This window comes from Leucoraja erinacea, chromosome 1 (genome assembly GCF_028641065.1).
Source record: "Leucoraja erinacea ecotype New England chromosome 1, Leri_hhj_1, whole genome shotgun sequence".
Taxonomy (NCBI): Eukaryota; Metazoa; Chordata; class Chondrichthyes; order Rajiformes; family Rajidae; genus Leucoraja; species Leucoraja erinaceus.
Window position 1 is genome coordinate 71896756 of NC_073377.1, and position 26390 is coordinate 71923145.

Here is a 26390-nt window from a genome sequence, read left to right on the forward strand (position 1 = left end):
CTCCTGACCATTTGATGGACGGAAGATCATTGATTAAGTAGCTGAAGATGTTTGTTTAACAAACGGCATTGAGAAACGTCTGCAGTGGTATCTTGGTACTGGGTTGATTGATATCAGACAACCACAGCCATTTGCCTTTATACAAGGTACGGTTTGAGTCATTGGAATGTTTTACCCCTGACACCCACGGACTTCAGATTTACCAGCTGTATTATTTTGTCTACTGCAGCAAGAAATGGAAACTTTACTTTCTAAATCTCCTTAATTATGCAATAAGTAAATCAACTCACAATGGAGAACAGTCCATCCATCACCATTGTGGAACTAAAATAGCTAGATAGATGTAATGTAATAGATTAATGTAATGTAATATTAATGTAATAGTTAAACGCTAGGAACAGGGAGTACATAGAGCCTGAAGAAGGCCCCGACCTGAAACGCCATCTATCTGTGTACTCCTGAGATGCTGCCTGACCTGCTGCGTTACTCCAGCATTTTGTGTCATTGTTTTGGTACAAAGAGTTTTGCAGGTTCATTTATGTAGGTCACAACAAAATAACCAAAGATGCAAAATAGTATGTGTAGAAAGGAACTGCAGATGCTGGTTTAAACCGAACATAGATACAAAAAGCTTGAGCAACATATAAGTTTTATAAATTAAAGCCTGGAATGTAGTGGGAAGACGTTTTGCTGCAGCCATACATAGGCTTGATCAGGTCACATCTGGAGTAAAGCTGTGGCAGCCAAAGCAATATGGTAACAGACAGAAACACAGGCAGCACGCAGTCCTAGAGATATATACATGTCATTTTTTGAGCATTTTGTTGCCACTATGTCTTTTTAATGCTGTTTTTAAATGTTTTTAAAAAGCTCTGATTTACTTCAGGGACATACCATTGGAAAAATGTCACGCCCCTTTTAATACACAAATGTTGGCTACACTTCACAGAAACCTTTCACGACAATAGCCTGATGCTCTGCCAGGAAGTTGCTAGGCAGCTCTCTATGAGAACGTGTGTGCATCTAGGCCAAGCCTGCAATGCGGACAAATGCCTAGGTCATATCTGTATCTTCTGGTGGGTTCAGATATAAGTAATATGCTGGTATTAGGTATGTTGCAAAGCGTACCTGAAGCGTCGCTGAAAATCTGTCCCAGCCCGTGTGCGCGATTTTGGCGCCGTTTAGAGGGGGGCGGGTTTAAAATGCGATTTTCTCTAGGCTGTTCAAATCGAGGATGTTCAGCCTAGTTAATTATTAACGAAAATCGCTGGAATATTCTATCGCTTGAGCTATTATTAGTTTTAAGAGCTTTATCTAATTGTTATAATAGTTTAAAAATTAACCTCTAAACCCCCGACGGCCGGCAACGGGTCGGATCTCATACAGGGAACAACAGGAGGTAGGCTGTTTATTTTTATGTTAAAAAGGGCTTCTTAAGATCCCTTTATACCATGTTTAATGTTGCGAGTAGCTAATGTTGGGCCCATTATATCCCGCAGTATTTTTCTGGGCATTTGAGGCACAAATCTAGCGCAATGTGAACGTTCTAAACCAGCGCGTTTTTCACAGGAACCCACTAGAAAGCTGATTTAAATGGACTTTAATTTACAGCAATTGAACACTAAATTCCTTCCATTTGGCCTATAAATTAATGTAAATGAGATTTAAAAATCATGTTTTATTGTGAATTATTTGTGAATATTATTTGGACACTTAAGCTATTTAAAAATGTTAATCATTTATTAAGAAATTGATAGATGTTTAATCTAGTAATTGAAGTTTGAGCTACAATTGGGTAACTAACTAATTATATGCTTTAATTTCAGGTCATCCAAGTAAGATTATTTTATATTTGTTTCAGAATGGTTCAATCTATGATAACTGAAAATTTCATTCAGTTCTGTTATTTTTAAAGAAAGTTATGGGCTTTTGACTGTCCACGATCACAGCGTTTTTGTTATGTCCATAGAAAATCAATAGGGAACAAGATGCTAATTTCCGAGTATGAAAATGGCCATAACTTTTTAAATACTTGAGATATGAAAGTGAATTAGGTGTCAAATTAAACTTATTTTTATGCTTTATCTGATGGGTTAAATTGCAGACTTGATTTTTTAAATCTCAAAATTTTGTAGCATTGCTACTGGTGTTAATTGAAACGCAACCTTTTTAACAGCACATTGTTTCAGCAATTGCAAGTTGTTGTACTTCTCTCTGCTGCCAACATTTACGCAAGCAGCTGAGAGGTCTTCAGCCTGCCCTGATAAGCACAAGAACACTACACCATGATCATAGTTTCACCCATTGGTAAGTGACCAAGTAATTTCCAAGCCATTTTGATTTGAGGAAGAGGGACCCTGAGAGGTTCATGAATCATATTATCCATGGCAAAGATGTTCTCTGTTCAAGGGACCAATGCTATGGCTACCAACACTGCTGTTAAAATAAAGGACAGGATACAGATTTACTACAAAGACATACCATTGAAAACGGCATGACCCTGTTAATACAAGATTGTTGGCTACACCTAACAGAACTTTCCAGGATAATAGGCTGATGAGACTGCCAGGAAGTTGCCAAGGAGCTCTCTGTTACAACGTGTGTACATCTTGAGCAAGCCTGCAATGTGGACAAATGCCCAGGTTTAATCTGTATACTGTGGTGGGGTGATGTATGACTAGTTAGGGTTTGGTCTTGTAGTGTGGTGAGCGGTGATCAGAAAATTGAGAAATTCAATGTTTTTCAGCAAATGTGAGCTGAAATATTCTGAGCCCTAGAAGCTTAGACTGAAGATGACCTTCACTTCCACTGTGAAAGCAACAGTTACACCTGATCTTTTACTAGAGAAATTACAAGATCACATGTGCGAGTGAGGACTCTTGCCTGGAAGGGCAGACTGTGTTGCTATTGTTCCCCTGAGAAGCGGTGCTAAAAAGACAGCTCCTGTGAAGTTTGGATGCCTGAGGAGATGGCATCTACTAGAAACCTGCGTAATTCATGAGATAGAATGTTAGATTTTGATAGTAGACAAAAGTGCTGGAGAAACTCAGCGGGTGCAGCAGCATCTATGGAGCGAAGGAAATAGGCAACGTTTCGGGCCAAAACCCTTCTTCAGTCTGTTGTAGGGGGGGGGGGGGGGGGGGGGCAGGGAGAAGAAACGAAAAAGGAAGAGGAGGAGCCCGAGGGCTGAGGGAGAGCTGAGACGGGTAGGAGACAGCAAGGGCTACCGGAAAGTGGAGAATACAATGTTTATGCCGCTAGGGTGCAGACTGCCCAAGCGGAATATGAGGTGCTGCTCCTACAATTTCCGATGGTGCTCACTCTGGCCATGGAGGAGGCCCAGGACAGAGAGGTCGGGTTCGGAATGGGAGGGGGAGTTGAAGTGCTGAACCACCGGGAGATCAGGTCGGTTAATGCGGACCGAGCGGAGGTGTTCAGCGAAACGATCGCCAAGCCTACGCTTGGTTTCACCGATGTAGATCAGCTGACATCTAGAGCAGTGGATGCAATAGATGAGGTTGGAGGAGATGCAGGTGAGCCTCTGTCGCACCTGGAATGACTGCTTGGGTCCTTGAATGGAGTTGAGGGGGGAGGTAAAGCGACAAGTGTAGCATCTGTTGCGGTTGCAAGGGAAAGTGCCTGGGGAGGGGATGGTTCAGGAGGGAAGGGAAGAATTGACCAGGGAGTTATGGAGGGAGCGTCTTTGCGGAAAGCAGACAGGGGGGGAGATGGGAAGATGTGGCGAGTGGTGGGGTCACATTGGAGGTGGCGAAAATGACGGAGGACTATTTGTTGTATGTGACGGCTAGTGGGGTGAAAGGTGAGGACTAGGGGGACTCTGCCCTTGTTACGAGTGCGGGGGATCGGGAGAGAGAGCAGTGTTACGGGTTATGGAAGAGACTCTGGTGAGAGCCTCATCTATAGTAGGGGAGGGGAACCCCCGTTCCCTGAAGAATGAGGACATTTCCAAAGCCCTGGTGCGGAACACTTCATCCTGGGAACAGATGCTGCATAGACGGAGGAATTGGGAGTAGGGGATGGAGTCATTACAGGAAGCAGTGGGAAGAAGAGTAGTCTAGATAGCCATGGGAGTCAGTGGGTTTATAGTGGATGTCGGTCAGAAGTCTATCACCTGCGATGGAGATAGTGAGGTCAAGAAATGGTAGGGAAGTGTTGGAAATGGTTTAGGTGTATTTGAGTGCCGGATGGAGGTTAGTGGTGGAGCGGATGAAGTCAGTCAGTTGTGTATGGGTGCAGGAGGTGGCACCAAAGCAATCGTCGATGTAGCGGAGGTAAAGGTCGGGGATGGGGCCCTGGTATGCCTCGAACAAGGATTGTTCCACGTACCCGACAAAGAGGCAGGCATATCTGGGGCCCATGCGCATGCCCATAGCTACGCCTTGTATTTAGAGGAAATGGGAGGAGTCAAACAAGTTAGATTTTGATAAATAGGCATGGGAAGACAATAATGATTGCTGGAAGGTACCAAGAAGGGAAAATCTTCAGTCTGAACAATGTGCACAGTAAGCTCTGAGCATGCGATGGTGAGCAGTCGTCTGACTAAGAATCCAGGTTTAGTCTGTAAATAGCATTCAGTTTGAGTCTTCAGCATTTATAAAAGTTGGTTCTTCTGTTAACCAACAGGGACTGTCAATATTCAGATCCAGGTAGTCAAAAATCTCATGGATGACATATTTTACGCATTTGCACTACTGTTTGCAAGTTTTCCCCTCACCTCCCACACTGGCATAGGGAGATAACTGTGGTGAAGTTGTGAATTTAGGTCAAAGAAAGAAATACCTATGTAATAGAACTTTCATGTCAGCACATCACAAACCCTCTTTACAGCCAAAATATCTATTTTTAAGTGTACTTAATTGTATTCTAGAGGGAAAAGCAGCAGCAAATTTGCAGGCAGCAAACCTACCTAAAATGCATTGAAATCAAGAGCAAATAATCTGTTCTGGTAATGTTGAATGCAGGGTAAATATCTGCCATGATATTTGGGAAAATTTCCCAGATCTTTAAAATTGTCATGAAATATTTTATGTCCATCTGTTGATAGCCTTGGTCTAACATCTCATGTGAAAGCGGGCACCTGTTATGTTTTAATGCTCTATCAGCCCTGCACTGGTGTGTCAAACTAAAGTTCTGCACTCGGGTTTTGAGCAGGAATTGAACCAAGTTGCAGTAAAATTGCCAGCTGAACCGCAGTTGATCTACAAAGGCAAAGGCACAGCTGTACCAGCCTTCATGTTCCTCCTGGCACTCCTGCCCAAATTGGCACTAGCTCCCCCATTCCCAAGCAAACCACAGAGGAAGAAAAGCCAAGAAAAGTGTGTCATTTCTCTGCCTCCCAACTTGCAGAGAAGTCAGGACTGTACATCTCTAATACCTCGTGTAATGAAGAAACAAGTTCTGAAGCAAACCGTGATCTTTGGTTGCAGTGAGAAATCAAGGTCCAGTCTAGATCCTGTGGTGTGCCTATGCCATGTTCTATTTCCCTTATGGCCAGTTTTTATTTTTATTTTCTTTATGGCTGGGAAAAAAAGTTGTTTCTGGCTGGAGACTTCCCTTCACATTTACTGATCTTTAGCTAAGGAAATCAAGCCTGGGTCACAGCAGGGTCAGGACGGTAGCTAATATTCCTTTCCTGACCATCCTACAGTGGGAAGAGGTGTAAACAAGCCAGTTTCTTTGTAAAATAAGCATTGCGTGTTTGCAAACTTACATCAGCAGAAGCGGTTGTTTCAGCTTACTGCAAAAAATGCAAAGAACAAAGGTTCACAGAAGCCTCACTTTGCATTGATTGGCCCCAATACTACACGGCAATTCATCTGTTACAGATTAGCTTGGTTTCTTCTGCTAGCACTAATTCTTCAAACTGTAATCCATTTCATCATTAGAATAACAGAATCTGTTGACAGAATGTGAAAGTATGTTGATGATAAACTATTGGTTTGGAATCTGTGCTCAGAATGTTCAAACACAAAACAAACAATCCAATTGGTTCATTTGCCAGATTCACTTTGCGGCTTCACATGTCTACCAGATGTCAGGAAATTGTGGGATTAGTTAATAATCTGAGGTTTTAGAATAATTGCTTTATTCTTCCTGCCTGGTGACTCAAGCATACCTGAATTGCCAACCCCATTAGTAGCTTCAACAAGCTAAATGTTCTCATTCGAGTTTAGTTTAGAGATACAGCGCGGAAACCGACCCTTCGGCCTGCCAAGTCCGTACCGACCGGCGATCCCTAAACATTAACACACCCCTACACACACATACACTAGGGACAATTTTTTTACATTTACAACAAGCCAATTAACCTACAAACCTGTACATTTTTGGAGTGTGGGAGGAAACTGAAGATCTCGGAGAAAACCCACGCAGCAGGTCACAGGGAGAACGTACAAACTCCGTACAGACAGCACCCGTAGTCAGGATTGAACCCAGGTCTCCTGCGCTGTAAGGCAGTAGCTCTACCATTACGCCACCATTCCGCCACTAGTGGTATCTGGTATCACTGGGAGTTCTCAGGGCCACACAAGCTTCTCCACCACGACAAGGTGACAATCCATGGAGAAATTCTCCAATTATATTTAATGCCCTCCTTTCCCCTCTCTCTTTCCTATGCACCCCACAACCTGGAGCACATCCATTTTTTTCATTACGCCACACCTCTCCCTCCACCCTTCCTCTGCCCCTAACTGTCCTCTTTCACTTGTGTCTCTCCCTCTGACTTGACATTTCACTTCTATCTTTATCTGACACTCTTTTGTCTCCTTTTCATCTCTAGCCTTTGTCACTCACTCCACCCAACTGCCAATCAAATCTCCATCACCTGTATCCATCTATCACTTTCCAGGCTACGTCCCACCTCCCCTCTTTTCCAGCTTTCTCCCCCACTACAATCAGTCTAAAGAAGGGTCCCGACCTAAAACGTCACCCATCCATTTCTCTCGAGAGGTGCTGCCTGACCCATTGAGTTAGCTAAATACATCTCGGCTCTGAATCACAACAGCATTTCTCACTTACTCCATTCAATTGTTGAACAAATTTCTTGAAAAAAAATTAATTACTTACTCGCAAAGTAAAATTCCATTTTCCAGGCCAGTTCGAAAGTCTTTATCACCAAAACCTCTGCCTGTTACTTGCTGTGGGTGAGAAAGAATAACTATTAGTGGACATGTGAATAATTAATGCAATGTTATTGATATCAGCACGCAAATTACAATGATGGAATAATGCTTAATCATCCCAAGCTGGAATATTCTCATGTAAAGCAAATGGAAATGGTGGTCTGGCATCTGCTGGAATTCCTTTCCTGAGTAAAAATAGTGGATGTTCCATTTTTGGTCATTTAGGGGCAGGTAAGAGTTTTGTTTTTAATACATCATTACATGAAACATGTAAAAGAAATGCATAATTAACAATATGTACCAGTACATAGCCAAATATGGCGCCAATTTTACCTATATTAGCTACACAATAAGGATAAGCACCACGCTTAAGAAGTTATAAAACAAGTATGTTTTTGATTTCACCTTGTAATGATTTTTGCAAAACGTTTTTGATTTAATACTGTTATCGAAGCACAGGCACTTACCTTATAGGCGACTTACGTAAACTCGCACTTATATTAGCAATTCTTAGAAACATAGAAAATAGGTGCAGGATGAGGCCATTCGGCCCTGCGAGCCAGCACCGCCATTCATTGTGATCATGGCTGATCGTCCCCAATAAATAACCCGTGCCTGCCTTCTCCCCATATCCCTTGATTCCACCAGCCCCTAGAGCTCTATCTAACTCCCTCTTAAATCCATCCAGTGATTTGGCCTCCACTGCCCTCTGTGGCAGGGAATTCCACAAATTCACAACTCTCTGGGTGAAAAAGTTTTTTCTCACCCCAGTCTTAAATGGCCATCTTGTTGGGCAAGTCCATGGTTCTGGACTTGCCCAACATTGGAAACATTTTTCTTGCATCTAGCTTGTCCAGCCCTTTTATAATTTTATGTTTCTATAAGATCTTCATAGCAAAATGATTTGAGTATAGGAGCAGGGAGGTTCTACTGCAGTTGTACAGGGTCTTGGTGAGACCACACCTGGAGTATTGCGTGCAGTTTTGGCCTCCAAATCTGAGGAAGGACATTATTGCCATAGAGGGAGTGCAGAGAAGGTTCACCAGACTGATTACTGGGATGTCAGGACTGTCTTATGAAGAAAGACTGGATAGACTTGGTTTATACTCTCTAGAATTTAGGAGATTGAGAGGGGATCTTATAGAAACTTACAAAATTCTTAAGGGGTTGGACAGGCTAGATGCAGGAAGATTGTTCCCGATGTTGTGGAAGTCCAGGACAAGGGGTCACAGCGCTTTTTTTTTTTTTTTTTTTTTTTTTAATATTTTTATTTTATTAGAAGTAAGTACAGTCATATGACACCAAAGTGCCTAATATATATTTTCATAATACATTTTATGTACAACTTTTTTTGTTTTGTTACATTGAAAAAAGATGAGAATAAGAAAAAGAAGTTAGATAGTAAAGGATAGAAAGATGTGAAATATATAGTGGGAAATCCATTAAAACAGAGATGAGAAAAACGTTTTTCACACAGAGAGTGGTTAATCTCTGGAACTCTCTGCCACAGAAGGTAGTTGAGGCCAGTTCATTGGCTATATTTAAGAGGGAGTTAGATGTGGCCCTTGTGGCTAAGGGGATCAGAGGATATGGAGAGAAGGCAGGTACGGGATACTGAGTTGGATGATCAGCCATGATCATATTGAATGGCGGTGCAGGCTCGAAGGGCCGAATGGCCTACTCCTGCACCTAATTTCTATGTTTCTATGTTTCTATCCCCCCTCATCCTTCTAAACTCCAGTGAATACAAGCCTAATCTTTTCAATCTTTCCTCATATGACAGTCCCGCCATCCCAGGGATCAATCTCGTGAACCTACGCTGCACTGCCTCAATCACAACAATTCCTCAAAATAGGAGACCAAAACTGTATGCCAGATGTGGTCTTACCAGAGCCCTATACAACTGCAGAAGAACCTCTCTACTCCTATACTGAAATTTTCTTGTTATGAAGGCCAATATTCCATTAGCTTTCTTCACTGCCTGCTGTACCTGCATGCCAACTTTCAGTGACCGGTGTACAAGGAAGCTCAGGTCTCGCTGTACCTCCCCTTACCTAACCTAACCCCATTGAGATAATAATCTTCACCTTGTTTTTGCCAGCAAAGTGAATAACCTCACATTTATCTATATTATACTGCATCTGCCATGCATCTGCCCACTCACTCAACCTGTCCAGGTCACCTTGCAACCTCGTAACATCCTCTTCACAGTTCACACTGCCACCCAGCTTTGTGTCATCTGCAAACTTTCTGGTGTTGCTCCTAATTCCCTCTTCCAAATCATTAATATATATGGTAAACAGTTGCAACCCCAACACCGCGGCACTCCACTCGCCACTGCCTGCCATTCTGAAAAGGACCCGTTCACTCCTACTCTTTGCTTCCCGTCTGCCAACCAATTTTCTATCCACGTCAACACCCTACCCCCAATACCATGTGCTCTAATTTTAGTCACCAGTCTCCCGTTCGGGGCCTTATCAAAGGCTTTCTAAAAGTCTAGATACACTACATCTACTGGCTCTCCTTCATCTATTTTGCTTATCACATCCTCAAAATATTCCAGAAGATTAGTCAAGCATGATTTTCCTTTCATAAATCCATGCTGACTTGGACTAATCCTTTTACTAATCCAAATGTCCCATTATTACCTCTTTAATGGTTGACTCCAGCATCTTTCCCACCACCGAAGTCAGGCTAACTGGTCTGTAATGCCCCATTTTCCCTTTCGCTCCTTTCTTGAAAAGTGGGATAACATTAGCTATCCTCCAATCCACAGGAACTGATCCTGAATCTATTGAACATTGGAAAATGATCACCAGCGCGTCCACTATTTCTGGAGCCACCTCCCTGAGGACCCTGGGATGCAGACCATCAGGCCCAGGGGATTTATCATCCTTCAGTCCCATTAGCCTACCCAATACTATTTCTCGCCTAATGATAATTTATTTCAGTTCCTCTACCCCCATTTGATCCTCTGTCTTCCAGTACTTCTGGGAGATTGTTTGTGTCTTCCTTAGTGAAGACAGATCCAAAGTATCTGTTCAACTCCTCTGCCATTTCCTTGTTCCCCATAATAATTTCATCTAATTTCAAGGGACCCACATCTGATTTTGCTACTCTTTTCCCCTTAACAAATCTAAAGAAGCTTTTACTGTCCTTCTTTATATTCATGGCCAGCTTCTCCTCGTACTTCATCTTTTCAGCCCGTATTGCCCGTTTTGTTTCCTACCGGTGTCCTATGAAAGTTTCCCAATCCTCTGGCTTCCGACTACTCTTTGCTGTGTTATACATCTTTTCTTTTAATTTTATTCTATCCCTAACTTCTCTTATCTGCCATTGGTGTTCCACCGTCATTCCTGCTAGTATCCCTTTCCAGTCTACCTTGGCCAGCTCCCCTCTCATGCCTTCATAGTCCCCTTTGTTCAACTGCATCACTGACACTTCCGATTTAACCTTCTCCTTCTCAAATTGCAGATTAAAACTAATCATATTATGATCACTACCTCCAAGTGGTTCCTTTACCTCGAGTTCTCTTATCAAATCTGGTTCATTGGACAACACTAAATCCAGAATTGCCTTTTCTCTGGTCGGCTCCATTACAAGCTGCTCTAAGAATCCATCTCGGAGGCATTCTACAAACTCTCTTTCTTGGGGTCCTGAACCAACCTGATTTTCCCAGTCTACCTGCATATTGAAATCCCCCATCACCACAGTGGCATTACCTTTGTTACATGCCAGTTTTAACTCCTGCTGCAACTTACACCCTACATCCGGGCTACTATTTGGGGGTCTGTAGATAACACCAATTAGTGTCTTCTTTCCTTTGCAATTCCTCAACTCAATCCACCGTGACTCTACCTCGTCAGTCCCCATGTCTTCCCTCGCAAGGGACTGAATTCCATCCCTCACCAGAAGAGCTATCCCCCCCCCCCCCCCCCCCCCCCCCCCCCTCCTCTGCCCACCTGCCTGTCCTTTCTATAGGATGTATAACCCTGAATATTAAGTTCCCAGGCCCGATCCTCCTGCAGCCACGTCTCAGTAATTCCCACAATGTCATATCTACCAACCTCTAACTGAGCCTCAAGCTCATCTACTTTACTTCTTATACTTCGCGCATTCAAATACAATACTTTTAATTCCTTACGCATCTCACCTTTCACATCGATCCCTATTACACTTGGCCATACTCTCCTATCCCTTTGGGAGCTTTCTTTCCCGTTAATTCTGGGTCATTAACTATCCCTTTACTCCCTTTCCCTTTAACTCCGTCCTTGACTCCACCCTCATTTGACATCATCCCCCCCCGTTCCCTCTTATTTAATTTAAAGCTACCTGTGTCGCAGTGGCAAATCTGCCTGCCAGAATGCTGGTCTCCCACCTGTTAAGTTGCAATCCGTCCCTTTTGTACAGTTTCTCCTTACTCCAAAACAGATCCCAGTGGTCTAAGAATCTAAATCCCTGTCCCCTGCACCAGTTCCTCAGGCGCATATTCAGGTCCCGTATCTCCCTGTTCTTGCTCTCGCCAGCACGAGAAACTGGAAGCAAACCGGAGATAACCACCCTGGAGGTCCTGCTTTTCAGCACTTTTCCAAACTCTCTAAAGTCACACTTCAGAATATTCATCCCCTTCTTTCCGACATTGTTTGTGCCAACATGCACTACAACCTATGGCTGTTCGCCTTCGCCCTTGAGGATTTTTGCACTCTATCGGTGACATCCTGGATCCTCGCACCAGGGAGACAGCACACCATCCTCGAATCCTGCCTGTTGCCGCAGAAACCCCTGTCCGTACCTCTCACAATTCTTTAAGCCCACTGACACCCACCTGGTCTCCGTATCGGAGTTCCCACCAGGTCTCACTTCAGAGCTCCAGGTCTCCACGTCAGAGCTCCACCTGGTCTCCACGTCAGAGCTCCACCTGGTCTCCACGTCAGAGCTCCACCTAGTCTCCACGTCAAAGCTCCACCTGGTCTCCACGTCAGAGCTCCACCTGGTCTCCACGTCAGAGCTCCACCTAGTCTCCACGTCAGAGCTCCACCTGGTATCCACGTCAGAGGTCCACCTGGTCTCCATGTCAGAGCTCCACCTGGTCTCCGCATCGGAGCTCCCACCAGATCTCCATGTTGGAGCTCCTAGCTGGTCTCCGCATCGGCGCTCCCACCTGGTCTCCACGGGGAGCTCTTGCGTGGTTTGTGTGTCAAATAGTAAATTTGCATGTGCACAGCAGCACTTTGGTTTCCAACTTACATAAGCTCTGACTTACACAAGGGTTCATGGGACGTAACCTTGACATACATCGGGGAGCATCTGTACAGATTAAATTAAATTATTGCACACTATGTTGAATAATATTGAATTGAAATACTTCCTATATCAGTGATCTACTGTTAACATCAACCAGTCTCAGGCTAGGTATTGCACAACCAGATCCAGTGTAAAGTCTGAAGAAGGGTCTCGACCCGAAACGTCACCCATCCTTCCCTCCAGAGATGCTGCCTAACCCACTGAGCTACCTCTCCTCTGAAATAAGCCAAATTTAGAAAAACAACATGTATTGCACTAATGTTTCTACCCACCCCTCCCTGCTTCATTAACCTTTCACCCTCTGAACGAAAGTTGTCAATTAGAAACTGTTGAGACTTCTCAAATTGGCCAAAATATAGAGGAATCTCTGTCAACCATTTGAGCATAACCCACAGTCTACCAGTTCCCCTGCATACTCTATTCTAAGGTAACAATATTTGGCAAACATGTTGCTAGACACCTTTTGGTGACGGAATAATATTAATCAGGGGAGTGTGATTGCATTGCACACACTGCCACTATCACCACCCTACCCACCCACCAACCCACTCACCATCCCAGCCCCACTCCAGACTATTCCTTCATGCAGAAAGCTGTTTCCAACAACAGTCGTGTTTCAGGCCTCAGCTTTCATGGGAATGTGAGATAGGCATGATGTCAGTATACCAGAATAACCAATTTACAGTGTAGATACGAAACAAAGTAATTTCACGGAATAGAAAAACTTTCAAAAATGGGTCATGGAATTCATATGGAACGAAAATTTCCAACGAATCTCATGCTGGATTTTTTGAAGCAGTACATTCATTTTTTTTAAATGTATAGATTTTAATTACTTTTTGTGATCTCGGCCACTAAATTGCCATCCTTAATTGCCCATGAAGCAAAGGTGGTCAGCTATCTCCTCGAATCCCAAAGCATTTTGGTTGAAGATACATTATAACATCACTTGACCTGCTTTTTCACGCACTGTTTATGTGACTGGTCCAATTAAGTTCCTCAAAGGTATCAACATTTCATTGCACAGAAATCTCGCGAAATAATGATGCAGCAGCAGAAGAAAATGCAGTAAGATCATTATCCGTCTAAGAAAAATCTGGGCCAGTGTGAAAGATTACACTCCAGAGTATTTAGAGGATCCCAAATCTGAGCTGACTGCCTCCATGGTTTGGAAAAAGTAGGTCGTCATCTTTTCCAATGGGGAGCTGCTTTTTTTTCCCCTTTTATCTAATTTCATATAACTAGAGGTTATATTGTTAATTTATCTTTGAATCAATGCTGCAATAGAAGGAAACCCATCAAATATATATTCTTCAAAAATTCATTAAATACACTCACCTCAGAAGCATTTTACATAAATAGGATAAATATTTTGTCAACATTTCTTCTTTATGTTACCTTGCCTATGAGGAAATGCATTTGTTGAAGATTATTTGCTTGTCCTTTTAATGATCCATTTACAGACCAGTTTAATGTAAACGTGCATGGTTTTATAATGAGAATCATAAAAAGAGAGAATTAGTTTTAAGAATCAAGATTTAACTTTAAGAGACAGAAAGCATCAATTATATGTTGGCAGGAAATGGATCAGTAACCATCTGTGCAGCAATTCTCACAGTTGGAGCTCATATAAAAACACTCCTCCAATTAACAGTGAATTTTAATTTTAAAAGTATTTAACATTTTGAAAAATTATGTAAGATGTGCGGTAATGCCATTAAGTTACAACTATCCTTCAGAAGTAACTCATTAACAGTAAGGTGCTCCATGAAACCCTGCAGTCAGGAATGCTTTTATTTTAATAGCTTCAAGTCTCTCATAAACTTTGACTTTTTCAAAGTTTTTTTTTTCACATTTCTCATATTATTTATTACATTATGTTTTACAACATGTAAGCAGGCCATTTTGCCCACTATCTATCAAGACATTTTCATCAGTCTTATTCTACCATGTTATTTCCTTGTAATCTATTTCATCTCACATAAAGTCATAGTGACACAGTGTGGAAACAGGCCCTTCGGCCCAACTTGCCCACATCGCCAACATGTCCCAGCTACATTAGTCCTACCTGCCTGCACCTGGTCCATATCCCTCCAAACCTGTCCTATCCATGTACCTGTCCAACTGCTTCTTAAATAATGAGACAGTCCCAGCCTCAACTACCTGCTCTGGCAGCTTGTTCCATATACCCACATATGTGGAAAAGTTACCCCCTCGGATTTCAACTAAATCTTTTCCCTTTCACCTTGAACCTCATGCACATCAATTAAGCTCTGATTCTCCTGCTGATCACCAACAGTCGGGCCAATTTTACAAGTAATCTACCAGCATTTAATTCAGACAGTGAAGAAAACGGAAACATCCCACGCAAACCCATGCAGTCACGGGAGAATGTATAACTCTACACACACAGCATGCAAAGCCGAGATTGAGCCCAAGCCATTGGAGCAGTGCAGCCGCAATAGTGACTGTAATAACTTTGTGTCCTGCCTTTACATTTCCTTTCTTCAGTCTTTTAGACTTTAGATATACAGCACAGAAACAGGCCCTTCAGCCCACTGAGTCCGTGCCGACCAGCGATCACCCTGTACACTAACCTACACACATTTTACAACTTATTGAAGCTGATTAACCTAAACACCTGTACGTCTTTGGAATGTGTGAGGAAACCGGAGCATCTGGAGGAAACCCAGCTGGAGAAAACCAACGTGGTCACAGGGAGAATGTACAAACTCCATGCAGACAGCACCTGTAGTCAGGATCGAACCCAGGTCTCTGGCACTTTAAATCAGCAACGCCACCGCTACGCCACTGTGCCGCCTGCCTTTGAATACATATAGTCAGATTACCCCAAATCCTGATGTGTATTTTCCATTAGCAGATATTGATAAATATAAGTGGAAATGAAATAAAAGAGATTAATTCACAAGTCCTTTCATGAATCGCCAGTGATCTCCACTCCACAGCATTCGTCAGGCACTTGAACAAGTCCTTGCGTTAATTTTAGGTCCTGACATAAACTCGGTGAGCTGGTTAGAAACAACAATATAGTTTCTAGGCTGCAGATGGGTAAGACCTGATTGATAAGGACTTGTTTCCACTAGTGGGAGAGTTTAGAACTAGAAGTCATGGCCTCAGAATTAAAAGATGTTCCTTTAGGAAGGAGATAAGGAGGAATTTCTTTAGTAAGAGGGTGGTGAACCTGTGGAATTCTTTGCCACAGAAGGCTGTGGAGGCCAAGTCAATGGTTATTTTTTAGGCAGAGATATGTAGATTCTTGATTAGTACGGGTGTCAGGTTATGAGGAGAAGGCAGGAGAATGGGGTTAGGAGGGAGAGATAGATCAGCCATGATTGAATGGTGGAGTAGACTTAATGGGCCAAATGGCCTAATTCTGGTTCTATCACTTATGACCTCATAATGTAGACTGAAGCATAATTCACTCTCTAAGAATTACAATTCATGAACTTTGGTTTACACCTTTGTGCACATGGAGTTGAATATCCAGAAAATCTTGAATCCCAACAACATAACACTTAACAACAGACCGCAAACAAAACATTAAGGTATTTAATCACAAAACAAATTATATAATCCAAGATCATGTTACTTTATCTACAATGAAATCTTTCACTTGCAAAATATGAAATTATCCTTATCATAGTGTTCATGATTGACCAATTATATTTTAAGATTTAGTCTTAGAAATAATAGTAGAAAAATGCATTAGTATTTGATTCTCTGCAACAAAACCCATATTTCCTGAACAGATCACATTGTGAGTCTACTATTCATCTCCCTGTGTAACCTCTGTCAGCCAGAAAATGAGAAAATAGAAATAGCAAAGCAAAGTTGCTCATCTAAAGGAAGGGATGTACTGAAGAGCTACAAAGCAGAGGTTTTCCCAAGTGGCATAAGACCAAGCTGGCACTTTGACCCTATTACTGTGCTGACTCCAGCAGAGGGCAGGCTGTGATTAACTGGTGCTTTGCATTACACATATTATTTAAAGACCAGAAGAATGTTGGTTAAATAAGACATATTGGTGGGAAATTCTATGTTAATACCATGTGCCATTATGATTTCAATTATAAATGCACAAAACTAATTAAATGATCATTTTTTTCTCCATCCCTTTTTTTAACTTTTGGCCCATGTATTGGTATTGGTTTATTATTATCACATGTACAGAGGTACAGTGAAATACTTTGTTTCCGTATTATCAAGTCAAATCAGACAATTACAGATACTGCCTGATCTGCAGAATATTTCCAGTATTATCTGGTGTTTTCTTTCAACACACCAGTAATTCCTTATGTGAATACATATCAAATTTTGTTTAATAACCCATTGATGAAGTGCCTTGGGACTTCTTCCTGACATAATTGAAAGCCAAGCTCTTGGTATAGCTTGTGATCATAAAACACAAGGGTTCTTAAGCACACTACAGTACGACCATTCTCCGAGTGACTATTTACTTTTAAAGGTCAAGTCAGATTTCCACATTTGCTCTCAATTTAATTTTTTGTGGTAATTTTGCATTTAACACATCTAACAAAATTGAACAAATATTTATTATGAAGTAATAAATATTTGGATGATCAGCCATGATCATATTGAATGGGGGTGCAGGCTCGACGGGCCGAATGGCCTACTCCTGCACTTATTTTCCATGTTTCTATGTAACACTTGCTGCAGCACTTCGCTATTCAATTTGCCAAACATCCATTGTTTAATGCTATTGCCATAGCATGACTACTAAAAAAGTTGAATGTTCAAATATTTATTTCCAAGGTTGTATATCCAGAAAATGACTCCAGAGGGAGATTACATACATTATTGTTAATGACAGATGCACCTGTGTTTGAAATTAGCTGGGACTTTAACCTATGCAGCAGTTTCATGAGCCAGTTTCCTCTTCTTTGTCAAGAAATCTTCCAACTCATCGCTCCAATCCCAAAGCCATTATGCAACTGCAAATGCAATTCCAGCTTGTTCTTTTTTATTATATCAGTTCTCAGCACACACAATGAAGCACTTAAAAACTGTGAATTCCTTAATGCCATATGGTGTGTGGTTATGTCGTGAAATATTCTAATCTTTTGGCTGTAGTTTGGAAGAGGAAGAGGAAGAGAAGAGGACGTCGTCCATAGTCCTTTAACTAAGTCTTTATTCAAGCACTAATAACACACGTTCCAGTACTAACCACAACTGGTCTACACACGTACTGGAACTTAACAGGGAGGGAACATGCAGACACTACAGTTATACTATAGAATGTGGGAGGGACAATATGCTAATGAGGTAGTTACATATATGGTTGCATGCATAACCATCTACATCCCTTCCCGTAAGATAAAGACTTAGTTAAAGGACTATGGACGACGTCTAGTTTCCTTTACATGGTGTCAGAAGTGGGATTACGAGGGTACTGTATATCGTCGCAGTCGCCAGCATTTGCGTGCTGTCCGTGAGCCACCTCCCCCGATCCAATTCCCGTACACGTCCACTCCTTCACCTGTCTCTCCCCCTCGGACTATCCCATGTGCCCCTGCTGTCATTCATGCGCCTGCACAACCTACTCCTGTGCCACCTGAATTCGGTTCTCCTGCTGTTTCCCCACGGTCTTCTCCTGTCAGTTCTCCTTTTTTGTCCTCCCCTTCTAGTTCGTCTCTCGCCTCGCCGGTTTCTAGTCCCCGACCTGCTTTACTGCCTGTTCCATCCCCCCGTTCTTCTCTGCCTTTGCCTTTGGGAGAGGGGAGTGAGGGTGCTGTACGGACCCGCTCTGGCAGAGTTGTGCGGGCCCCTGATCGGTATGGTGATTATGCTTAAGTTTAGGGTGTTCACTTACTATTATTGTTATATTGTGCAGGTCTGTATAATTCCCGTAGCTGTAACATCATCCGCTGCAAACGGGCCGGGGCAGCATGAATGGGCTTATTCAGTATAGTCACCAGTGGCTGGTGGTCCGTTTCAACCGTGAACCGCACACCGTAAAGAAAATCCCGAAACTTCGAACACGCAAACACCACAGCCAGGAGCTCCTTCTCGATCTGAGCATACCTCTGCTCCGTGTCAGTCATGGTGCGAGAGGCAAAAGAGACAGGCAGCAGAGAATCACCTTCACAGAGCTGCATGCAGGCAGCACCGAGGCCAAAACGGGAAGCATCACAGGTCACGACGATCGGGAGCTTGAGGTCGAAGAATCGCAGTACTGGAGTGTCAACCAGCTTTTTCTTTAAAGTGTCAAAAGACAGTTGATGCTGCGGGCTCCATGACCAGGCAACGTCCTTCTTGGTCAGGAGGCGCAGCTGCGCACTGAGCTCGCTGAGGCGCGGGACAAACTTGCCCAAATAGTTCACCATCCCGAGAAATCTTTGCAGACCAGCAACATCGACAGGGGCAGGAAAATCTGAGATAGCCGTAGTCTTAGCAGGGTCGGGCTTCAGGCCCTGAGAGGTGAAAATGTGTCCGACGTAGGAAACCTCAGACAGTCGGAATCTGCACTTGGAGGGATTCAGCTTGAGGTTTATCTGACGAGCGCGGTCGAGAACCCGGCGGAGATTCCGGTCATGTTCCTCGACATCCCGGCCGTACACAAGGATGTCATCTACAATGATGGCACATGGGAGCCCGGCAAACAATTGCTCCATAGAGCGCTGGAAAACCTCACTAGCGGAGCTAATCCCGAAAGGCATTCTGAGGAACTTGTACCTCCCAAAAGGCGTAGCGAAAGTTGTCAGGTCGGACGACTTGCTGTGCAGAGGAATCTGCCAGAAGGAGCTTCTGGCATCAAGAACAGAAAACACGGTGGCTTGGCCCACCTGGGCAGCTACATCCTCGACAGTCCGCATAGGGTAGTGTGGTCTCTTTATGGCAGTATTCAAGTCCTTCGGGTTGATACAGACCCGGATTTCGTTCTTGCCCTTCTTCATGGTTGCGACCATGGTGGACACCCAGCTGGTGGGCTCGCTGACAGCTTCCAGGACCCCCAGATTCACCATTTTGTCTAGCATAGCTTTGACCTTGTCCTTCATCGCAAACGAAACCCTATGAGACGGACGGCACACTGGGGTGACAGATGAGTCAATGGCAATCTTGTACACGAGGGGTAGCTTCCCCAACTTGTCATCAAAAAGATCGGGGTATTCGGACACGGGGTCTAACTTTACCCGCACCTCATGGACAGTACTGTCAAATGCAACCAGGCCCAGATCCTGGCAAGCCTGATTACTTAGCAGAGGCACACAATCACAGTCCAAAACAAAAAACGATAAATCACGAGATGTCTTCTGTAGCTTGCAGTGGAAAGTTACCCTCCCCACAGGAGTCAGCTCCTCCCCACCGTAGGCTCTCAGCACTGAGCGATCCGCAGACAGTTGCTCATTAGTCCTTATCTTGTTGAAGAGCTTTGTTGAAATTACACTGACCTTCGCACCAGAGTCCAACTTAGCTGTGAAGGTCTTGTTATTGACAGTGACTAGCACCGATGGATCAGGGAGTCGAGTCTGGTTGTGCAGCAGAGCGTAAACACTAGCATCCCCCATCGAAATGCTGGAGTCGGACTCGAGGGCGGAATCCTCGTCGAGCTGAGAATCAAGGACATTGTCGATCCTTTGGAGATTGTTGAGCACCTGGCGAGGTGGCTGAGCCACGTTCCCACGGGAATGGCAGACCGACGCAAAATGGTTTTGCTTCCTGCAGTAGTTACAGGCTTTTCCGATAGCAGGACAAGCAGCCTGTGGCAAGTGACCATACCCACAGTTAGGACACTTTCTGGCACCCTGGGGGCGGGGGGCAAAAAGGGAGGCGAGACTGTGCGGCACGGACCTTCGCGGCACGGACAGAGTAGCCACAGCGATGGTGCGGTTCCCAGAACCTCTCTCCCCACTGACCGGAGTAACGACCTCAGCCAACCAGCAGGCATGCATAGCTTCATTTAACGTGAGGTCAGGTTTCTGCATTAAATCAGTCCGCAGCTTTTGATCAAGCATTCCATTAACCAGTATGTCCCACGTGAGCTCGTCACGCAACTCACCAAAACGACAGCGCTGCGACAGGTGGCGGAGGTCAGCAATGAAACATTCCACCGGCTCCCCAGGCTGCTGCTTGCGGGAGAACAAACGTGTTCGCTCCAAAATTCGATTTGAAGGAAGGTCACAAATCTCCGTAAACGTCCTCAGTAGACAGGCTGGGTCGTTAGGAGATTCAGCAGGCTCAACAACCTGGTCAGCCGCGTCCATGACTGCTGGACGGTATTCAAACGAGTTAGCCCTCCTCATGGCATCAGGTCCAGCGAGATTCAGCAGCAAAGATGCTCTGAGAGCAGGAGGGTCATTGTGGTGTGCGATGTTAACATAATGATTGTAGTCCATTACAAACGTCTCCCATTGCTCCGCGATGTCGGCATCAAAAACTAGCGGGGAAGGCTTGCGACACGATGAAGTCATCCCTGCACACACTTACACAATAAACTAAATAAAAACCGATAAACAGAGGCGCAGATTTACAGGGTCTGACACCATGTAAAGGAAACTAGACGTCGTCCATAGTCCTTTAACTAAGTCTTTATTCAAGCACTAATAACACACGTTCCAGTACTAACCACAACTGGTCTACACATGTACTGGAACCTAACAGGGAGGGAACATGCAGACACTACAGTTATACTATAGAATGTGGGGGGACAATATGCTAATGAGGTAGTTACATATATGGTTGCATGCATAACCATCTACACAGGCCATCTATCTATCTATCTATCTATCTATCTATCTATCTATCTATCTATCTATCTATCTATATTACTAAAAGTCAGATATTGACCGCTTTTGGCTCGCTGTGCTGCGATTTCCGAGAGAACGCCACTATCTCTGGCCGTCATTTTTGGCCACCTCGCACAGAGCCCCCCTCCGTCTTCCGGGACCGGAGGATTTTTCCCATCGATGAAAATCAGTGAGATATTAATGTTTTTTTTTTAATCACCATTCTCACTGCTGCCCCTGCTGGAGAGAGGGGGAGGGACTATAAAGCCAGGAAGTGGTGTGCCTCACTCAGTCTCTGCAAGATGGATGAAGCCAAAGGGTCATGTTTCTCTGATGGAAAAAATTATGTAACTATTTCCTTGTGTATTCTATCTGTGTCTGCACAAGATTGTTTACCGAAACTGCCTAGGGCACAAGTAATTGACAGGTCTCGGTCAAGAGATTAAGAGTCTATCACAGAACTTGCAGAACGGCTAATCTTGCTCCGGTGTAACTTTCCACAGCTAAATGTTATTTCCTTTGAATTCTGAGTGTCCTTGTTCATTACCATTTGTCTGGATGCTTTTTGTCTAAATCAATGTATAAAAGAGATGGTTTTCAGCATTAGCCAGAGAGGACTCCCACAGACACTTGGGCTCTGTGTGACTCTCTCTCTCACAATAAAGTTTGTTCAGTTTCTACCTCCGTTTTTGTAATAGTCTTTGTTGGAAAATTTCTAACACTCTCTGAGCTCTGAATAACACTGAATAAATGTCTACTCAACTGTGAGTCCCCTTAATGTGGTTTGAAAATGAAAATATGCTTTGTTTGAAGTAAAAAGGCACTGCCTGCAAATAGTTGTTTGGGTGCTTTGGCTTGAAGTTAAAAAACCACCATTCTCTCTGCTGCACCTGCTGGAGGAGGGGGGGGGGGGGCTATAAAACCAGGAAGTGGTGTGCCTCACTCAATCTCTGCAAGATGGATGAAGCCAAAGGGTCACGTCTCTCTGAGCTCTGAATAACACTGATCCAATGTCTACTCAACTGTGAGTCCCCTTAATGTGGTTTGAAAATGAAAATATGCTTTGTTTGAAGTAAAAAGGCACTGCCTGCAAATGGTTGTTTGGGAGCTTTGGCTTGAAGTTGAAAGGCACTTCTTACTGCAAATGGTGGCTTGGGTGCTTTGGCTTGAAGTTGAAAGGCACTACTTACTGCAAATGGCGGCTTGAAGTTGAAAGGCATCACTTACTGCAAATGGTGGCTTTGGTGCTTCGGCTTGTAATTGAAAGGCACTAACTGCAAATGGCGGCTTGGGTGCTTTGGCTTGAAATTGAAAGGCACTACTTACTGCAAATGGAGGCTTTGGTGCTTTGGCTTGAAGTTGAAAGGCACTACTTACTGCAAATGTTGGCTTGGGTGCTTTGGCTTGAAATTGAAAGGCACACTTACTGCAAATGGCGGCTTGGGTGCTTTGGCTTGAAATTGAAAGGCACTACTTACTGCAAATGGAGGCTTTGGTGCTTTGGCTTGAAGTTAAAAGGCACTACTGCAAATGCACTTACTTCCTGTTTGCACTGTATATTGATTTTAGATAAAACGCTACCACTTACAGCTGTGATTTCTGGCCATCTTACTCCGCTGGGCAGGTGCAGAGAATTCTTCCCATCAATGAAAAATAAAAGTGTTATTAGTGTTTAAAAAATGTTGAGAATCTCTCTCCTGTCAATCACGCCATGAAGGCCACACCTTTTCCGGTGGGAGGGGGAGGTGTTATAAAACCCAGAAGTGTGATTGTGGCTCAGTCTCTGCATGATGGGGGAGGGAGAGGTTACGACTCTGCCTGAGCTGTGAATTAACTGAGCGCACTGAATGTCTACTGAACTGTGAGTTTGGTGTTTTGTGTGGTTTGATGGTGGTTTCACCCTGCATGAAATGGTATGAAGCTGCATTTGAATTTGGTGGCCTTGCACCCTGCTTGAAATGGAATGAAACTGCACTTGAATTTGGCAGCCGTGCACCCTGCTTGAAGTGGTATGAAACTGCACTGAATTTGGTGGCCTTGCACCCTGCTTCAAATGGAATTTCATGAGTCAACTGCCAGCCTACCAGCCGTGAGTGAGCTGCCAGCAGATCAGGCTTGAGAGACTGAGCTGCCACCCCAAGAACCCATACCAGCGCTCCAGAAAGCCCCCCCACTGGCCACCAATATTGGAATAGGTGGAGAGGTAGAATATTGCGTCGGGGGACCAGCCCTCCCGTGTGAACATGGGACCCAACGGGTCCCACTTAATCTAGTATATTACTAAAACTCTCATCTTGTTTGATTGTAAGCGTGTGTGTGGGTGTCCCCCCCCCCCGAAATTACACCAAAACAGTATACGATAGCACTACAAGTTTTGGCCCACCTTACTCACCATTGTCCTGTGATGTAAATGAAACAAGTTTCATTCAGATTGATGTTATATTTTACAAGTTATTGGCATTTTAAACTTTAAACTTTACAAAAACCATATTTCCACTTGCCCTGCCCATCAGCCGTGTTACAGTGGAGTTTTACCAAGTTGATTCCTGGGAATGAAGAAGTTTATATATGAAAAAAGTGTGAGCAATCTTACTTTTGTTGGTGACAGACATGCTCTTATTACTATAAAAAAAATTATAGAATGAGAGCCAATCTTATTCTATCATATACAATGCTCAGGAGCATTGACAAAATGAATGCTGAAAGGATGTTTCTCCTGGTGTGGCATTTCGATATAGGGCCCATCACCTCAGAATAAAGAATGAATACTTTATTGTCACATGTGACAAGTCACAATGAAACTCGTTACTTGGATGGGGTATGCAAAAATCACCACATACAGGATCACTACTTGAGATGGAGATCTGGGGGTTAATTCTTCTCTCAGGGGGTCATGAACCGTTGGAAAGTTTTACCCAACAGAGCAGTAGAGGAGAGTCACTGAATATATTTAAGGTGCAGAGTAACATTCATTTTGACTCCAAGGTTGTGCAGGTGCATGGGGAAAGGCCAAAAAGTCCCATTGCTTTTTTTCTTGTTTTCTTGTGACCTTAATTTACATCAATCAAAAGTAATTATAATACATTTTTAAAACTTTTAATAATGATCCTCCTGTTATTTGTATCTATTTAAAATATCTTTCATTATTAAAGCCAAGTGTTATGGTATGAGCAGAAAGAAGTCTGTGTATTCTGTAATTCTGTGTATTAACCAGAAAGCAAATGCTGGTTAATACACAAAAAGACACAAAGTGCTGAAATAACTCAGCAGGTCAGGCAGCATCTCTGGAGTAGATGGATAGGTGAGGTTTTGGTTCGGGACCCTATTTCATCCTTTTATATGCATGTTTAAAAAGGTGATTCAGTGGTAGGGCCTTGCATTGTGAGGCCTACTCAGTGCCTGCTTAAAAAGATGCTGGAGTAACTCAGTGGGACAGGCAGTGGAGAGAAGGAATGGGTGGCGTTTCAGGTCAAGTCCCTTCTTCAAACATGAATCGGATTTGTGAGACATGACCTCCCATGTACAAAACCATTATACCATGATCATGACTGACCCATGATCACAGTGATTGTGCAAGGGATGAGCATAAGACACAGGCTGGATAGAATTCAGCCCAGTATTAGTGAATCCCAAATTGGGTCACAGGGTAATATTTTCAGTCATCATTCAACCTACCAAATTGAAGGTGGTGGTGGCATTACCAGCAACCATTTGTTTGGGAATCACCGTGTTTCACAGATTGCGTTATCAGGATGTACCAGTGATGAAAGGAGTGAATGTACCGTTTGGGCAGCAAGGTGGCGCAGTGGTAGAGTTTCTGCCTTATAGTGCCAGGGAGCCGGGTTCGATCCTGACTTGTGGTGCTGTTTGTATGGAGTTTGTACATTCTCCCCATGACCTGCGTGGGTTTACTCCGGGTACTCCGGTTTCCTCCCACACTCCAAAGAAGAACAGGTTTGTAGGCTAATTGGCTTGGTATAAATGTAAATTGTCCCTAGTGTGTGTAGGATAGTGTTAGTGTGTGGGGATCGCTGGTCGGTGCGGACTCGGTGGGCCGAAGGGCCTGTTTCCTCGCTGTATCATTAAAATTAAAACAGTGTTGTGGACTGAGTGTCAATGTGTCAAGTGCCTCATTCATTCTTCATCCCCCTGACTATTTCCCCCTCTCAACCAGCACTTTGCCCCTTCCTCTCACCAGATTTTCCCCTGAACGACTGCAGGCATCCCTAGCTTGGGCACAGATTTACCCCTGAAGCCCCAGAGACCCCATGCCAGAAGCAGCAGCTGGCAGACTGGCTGGCCCCAGCCTCGTTCAGCAGGTTGCTGGGTTCTACAGGCATCCTGCCTGTCAGTCAGCATGACAATCAAGACTGAAAGACTTTGAAAGGTGTTCCTTCGTTACCAAGGATGCAACCCATCCAAACCAAGCAACATCACTATTTTGAGAGCAGCCACCCTATTAATATCATCCTCTTTATTTTTATCCTCTCTAATATTCTAATCCTTCCTACTCCTCCCTGCTGCTAAATTTGCAGAGAACTCCACTCCCTCTTTACTGATAATTTCATATAATCAGCACAATTTAGAGCACAAGTCTGAAGCTGGCATTTATACTGCCAGCTGTACTGAAGACCTATTGAATATATAATCTGCAAAAGGGCCCTTACCCAAAGCATTGTCTGTCCATTTCCCTCCCAGATGCTGCCTGAACCATTGAGTTCCTCCAGCACTTTGTTTTATGCTCAATATATTGAATATTGTGGGATCCGAGCAAAAGTCTATTAAATACATTTGCTATAAGATTAGGTTCAGTACTTAGTCAAATCACGTACATTAATAATCTTGCCGACAATTATTACTTTCTTGAAACATGTTTGCACCACAGGTTCTGCCCACTTTACGAACAGCCGACTATGTAAAGTCTGTACATACAAACGGGCACTTGGGAGTGGCAGATGGATTTGCCAGCTGCTGGGCGTTGCAGGCATCTCCTGCCATGTGGAAATTTGTTTCAGGGCCATAAATGAATTTAGACTTTTGACTTTAGAGATATAGCATGGAGACAGGCCCTTTGCCCACCGAGTCCGCGCCAACCAGTGATCACCCTGTACATTAGCACTATCCTACACACTAGGGACAATTTACAATCCTACCGAAGACAGTCAATCTACAAACCTGT

The 26390-nt window shown here is 43.7% G+C and overlaps 1 protein-coding gene across 8 annotated transcripts in view; it reads right to left on the minus strand.

Moving 5' to 3' along the window:
* Positions 1–26390, minus strand: part of limch1a (LIM and calponin homology domains 1a) — a 341909-nt gene that overhangs the window by 195102 nt on the left and 120417 nt on the right. For all 8 annotated transcript variants that reach the window (XM_055637033.1, XM_055637023.1, XM_055637013.1 and 5 more), the window contains exon 2: positions 7087–7157. In XM_055637033.1, coding sequence (XP_055493008.1) covers positions 7087–7157 — 71 coding nt within the window. The remainder of the gene's footprint in view (positions 1–7086; positions 7158–26390) is intronic.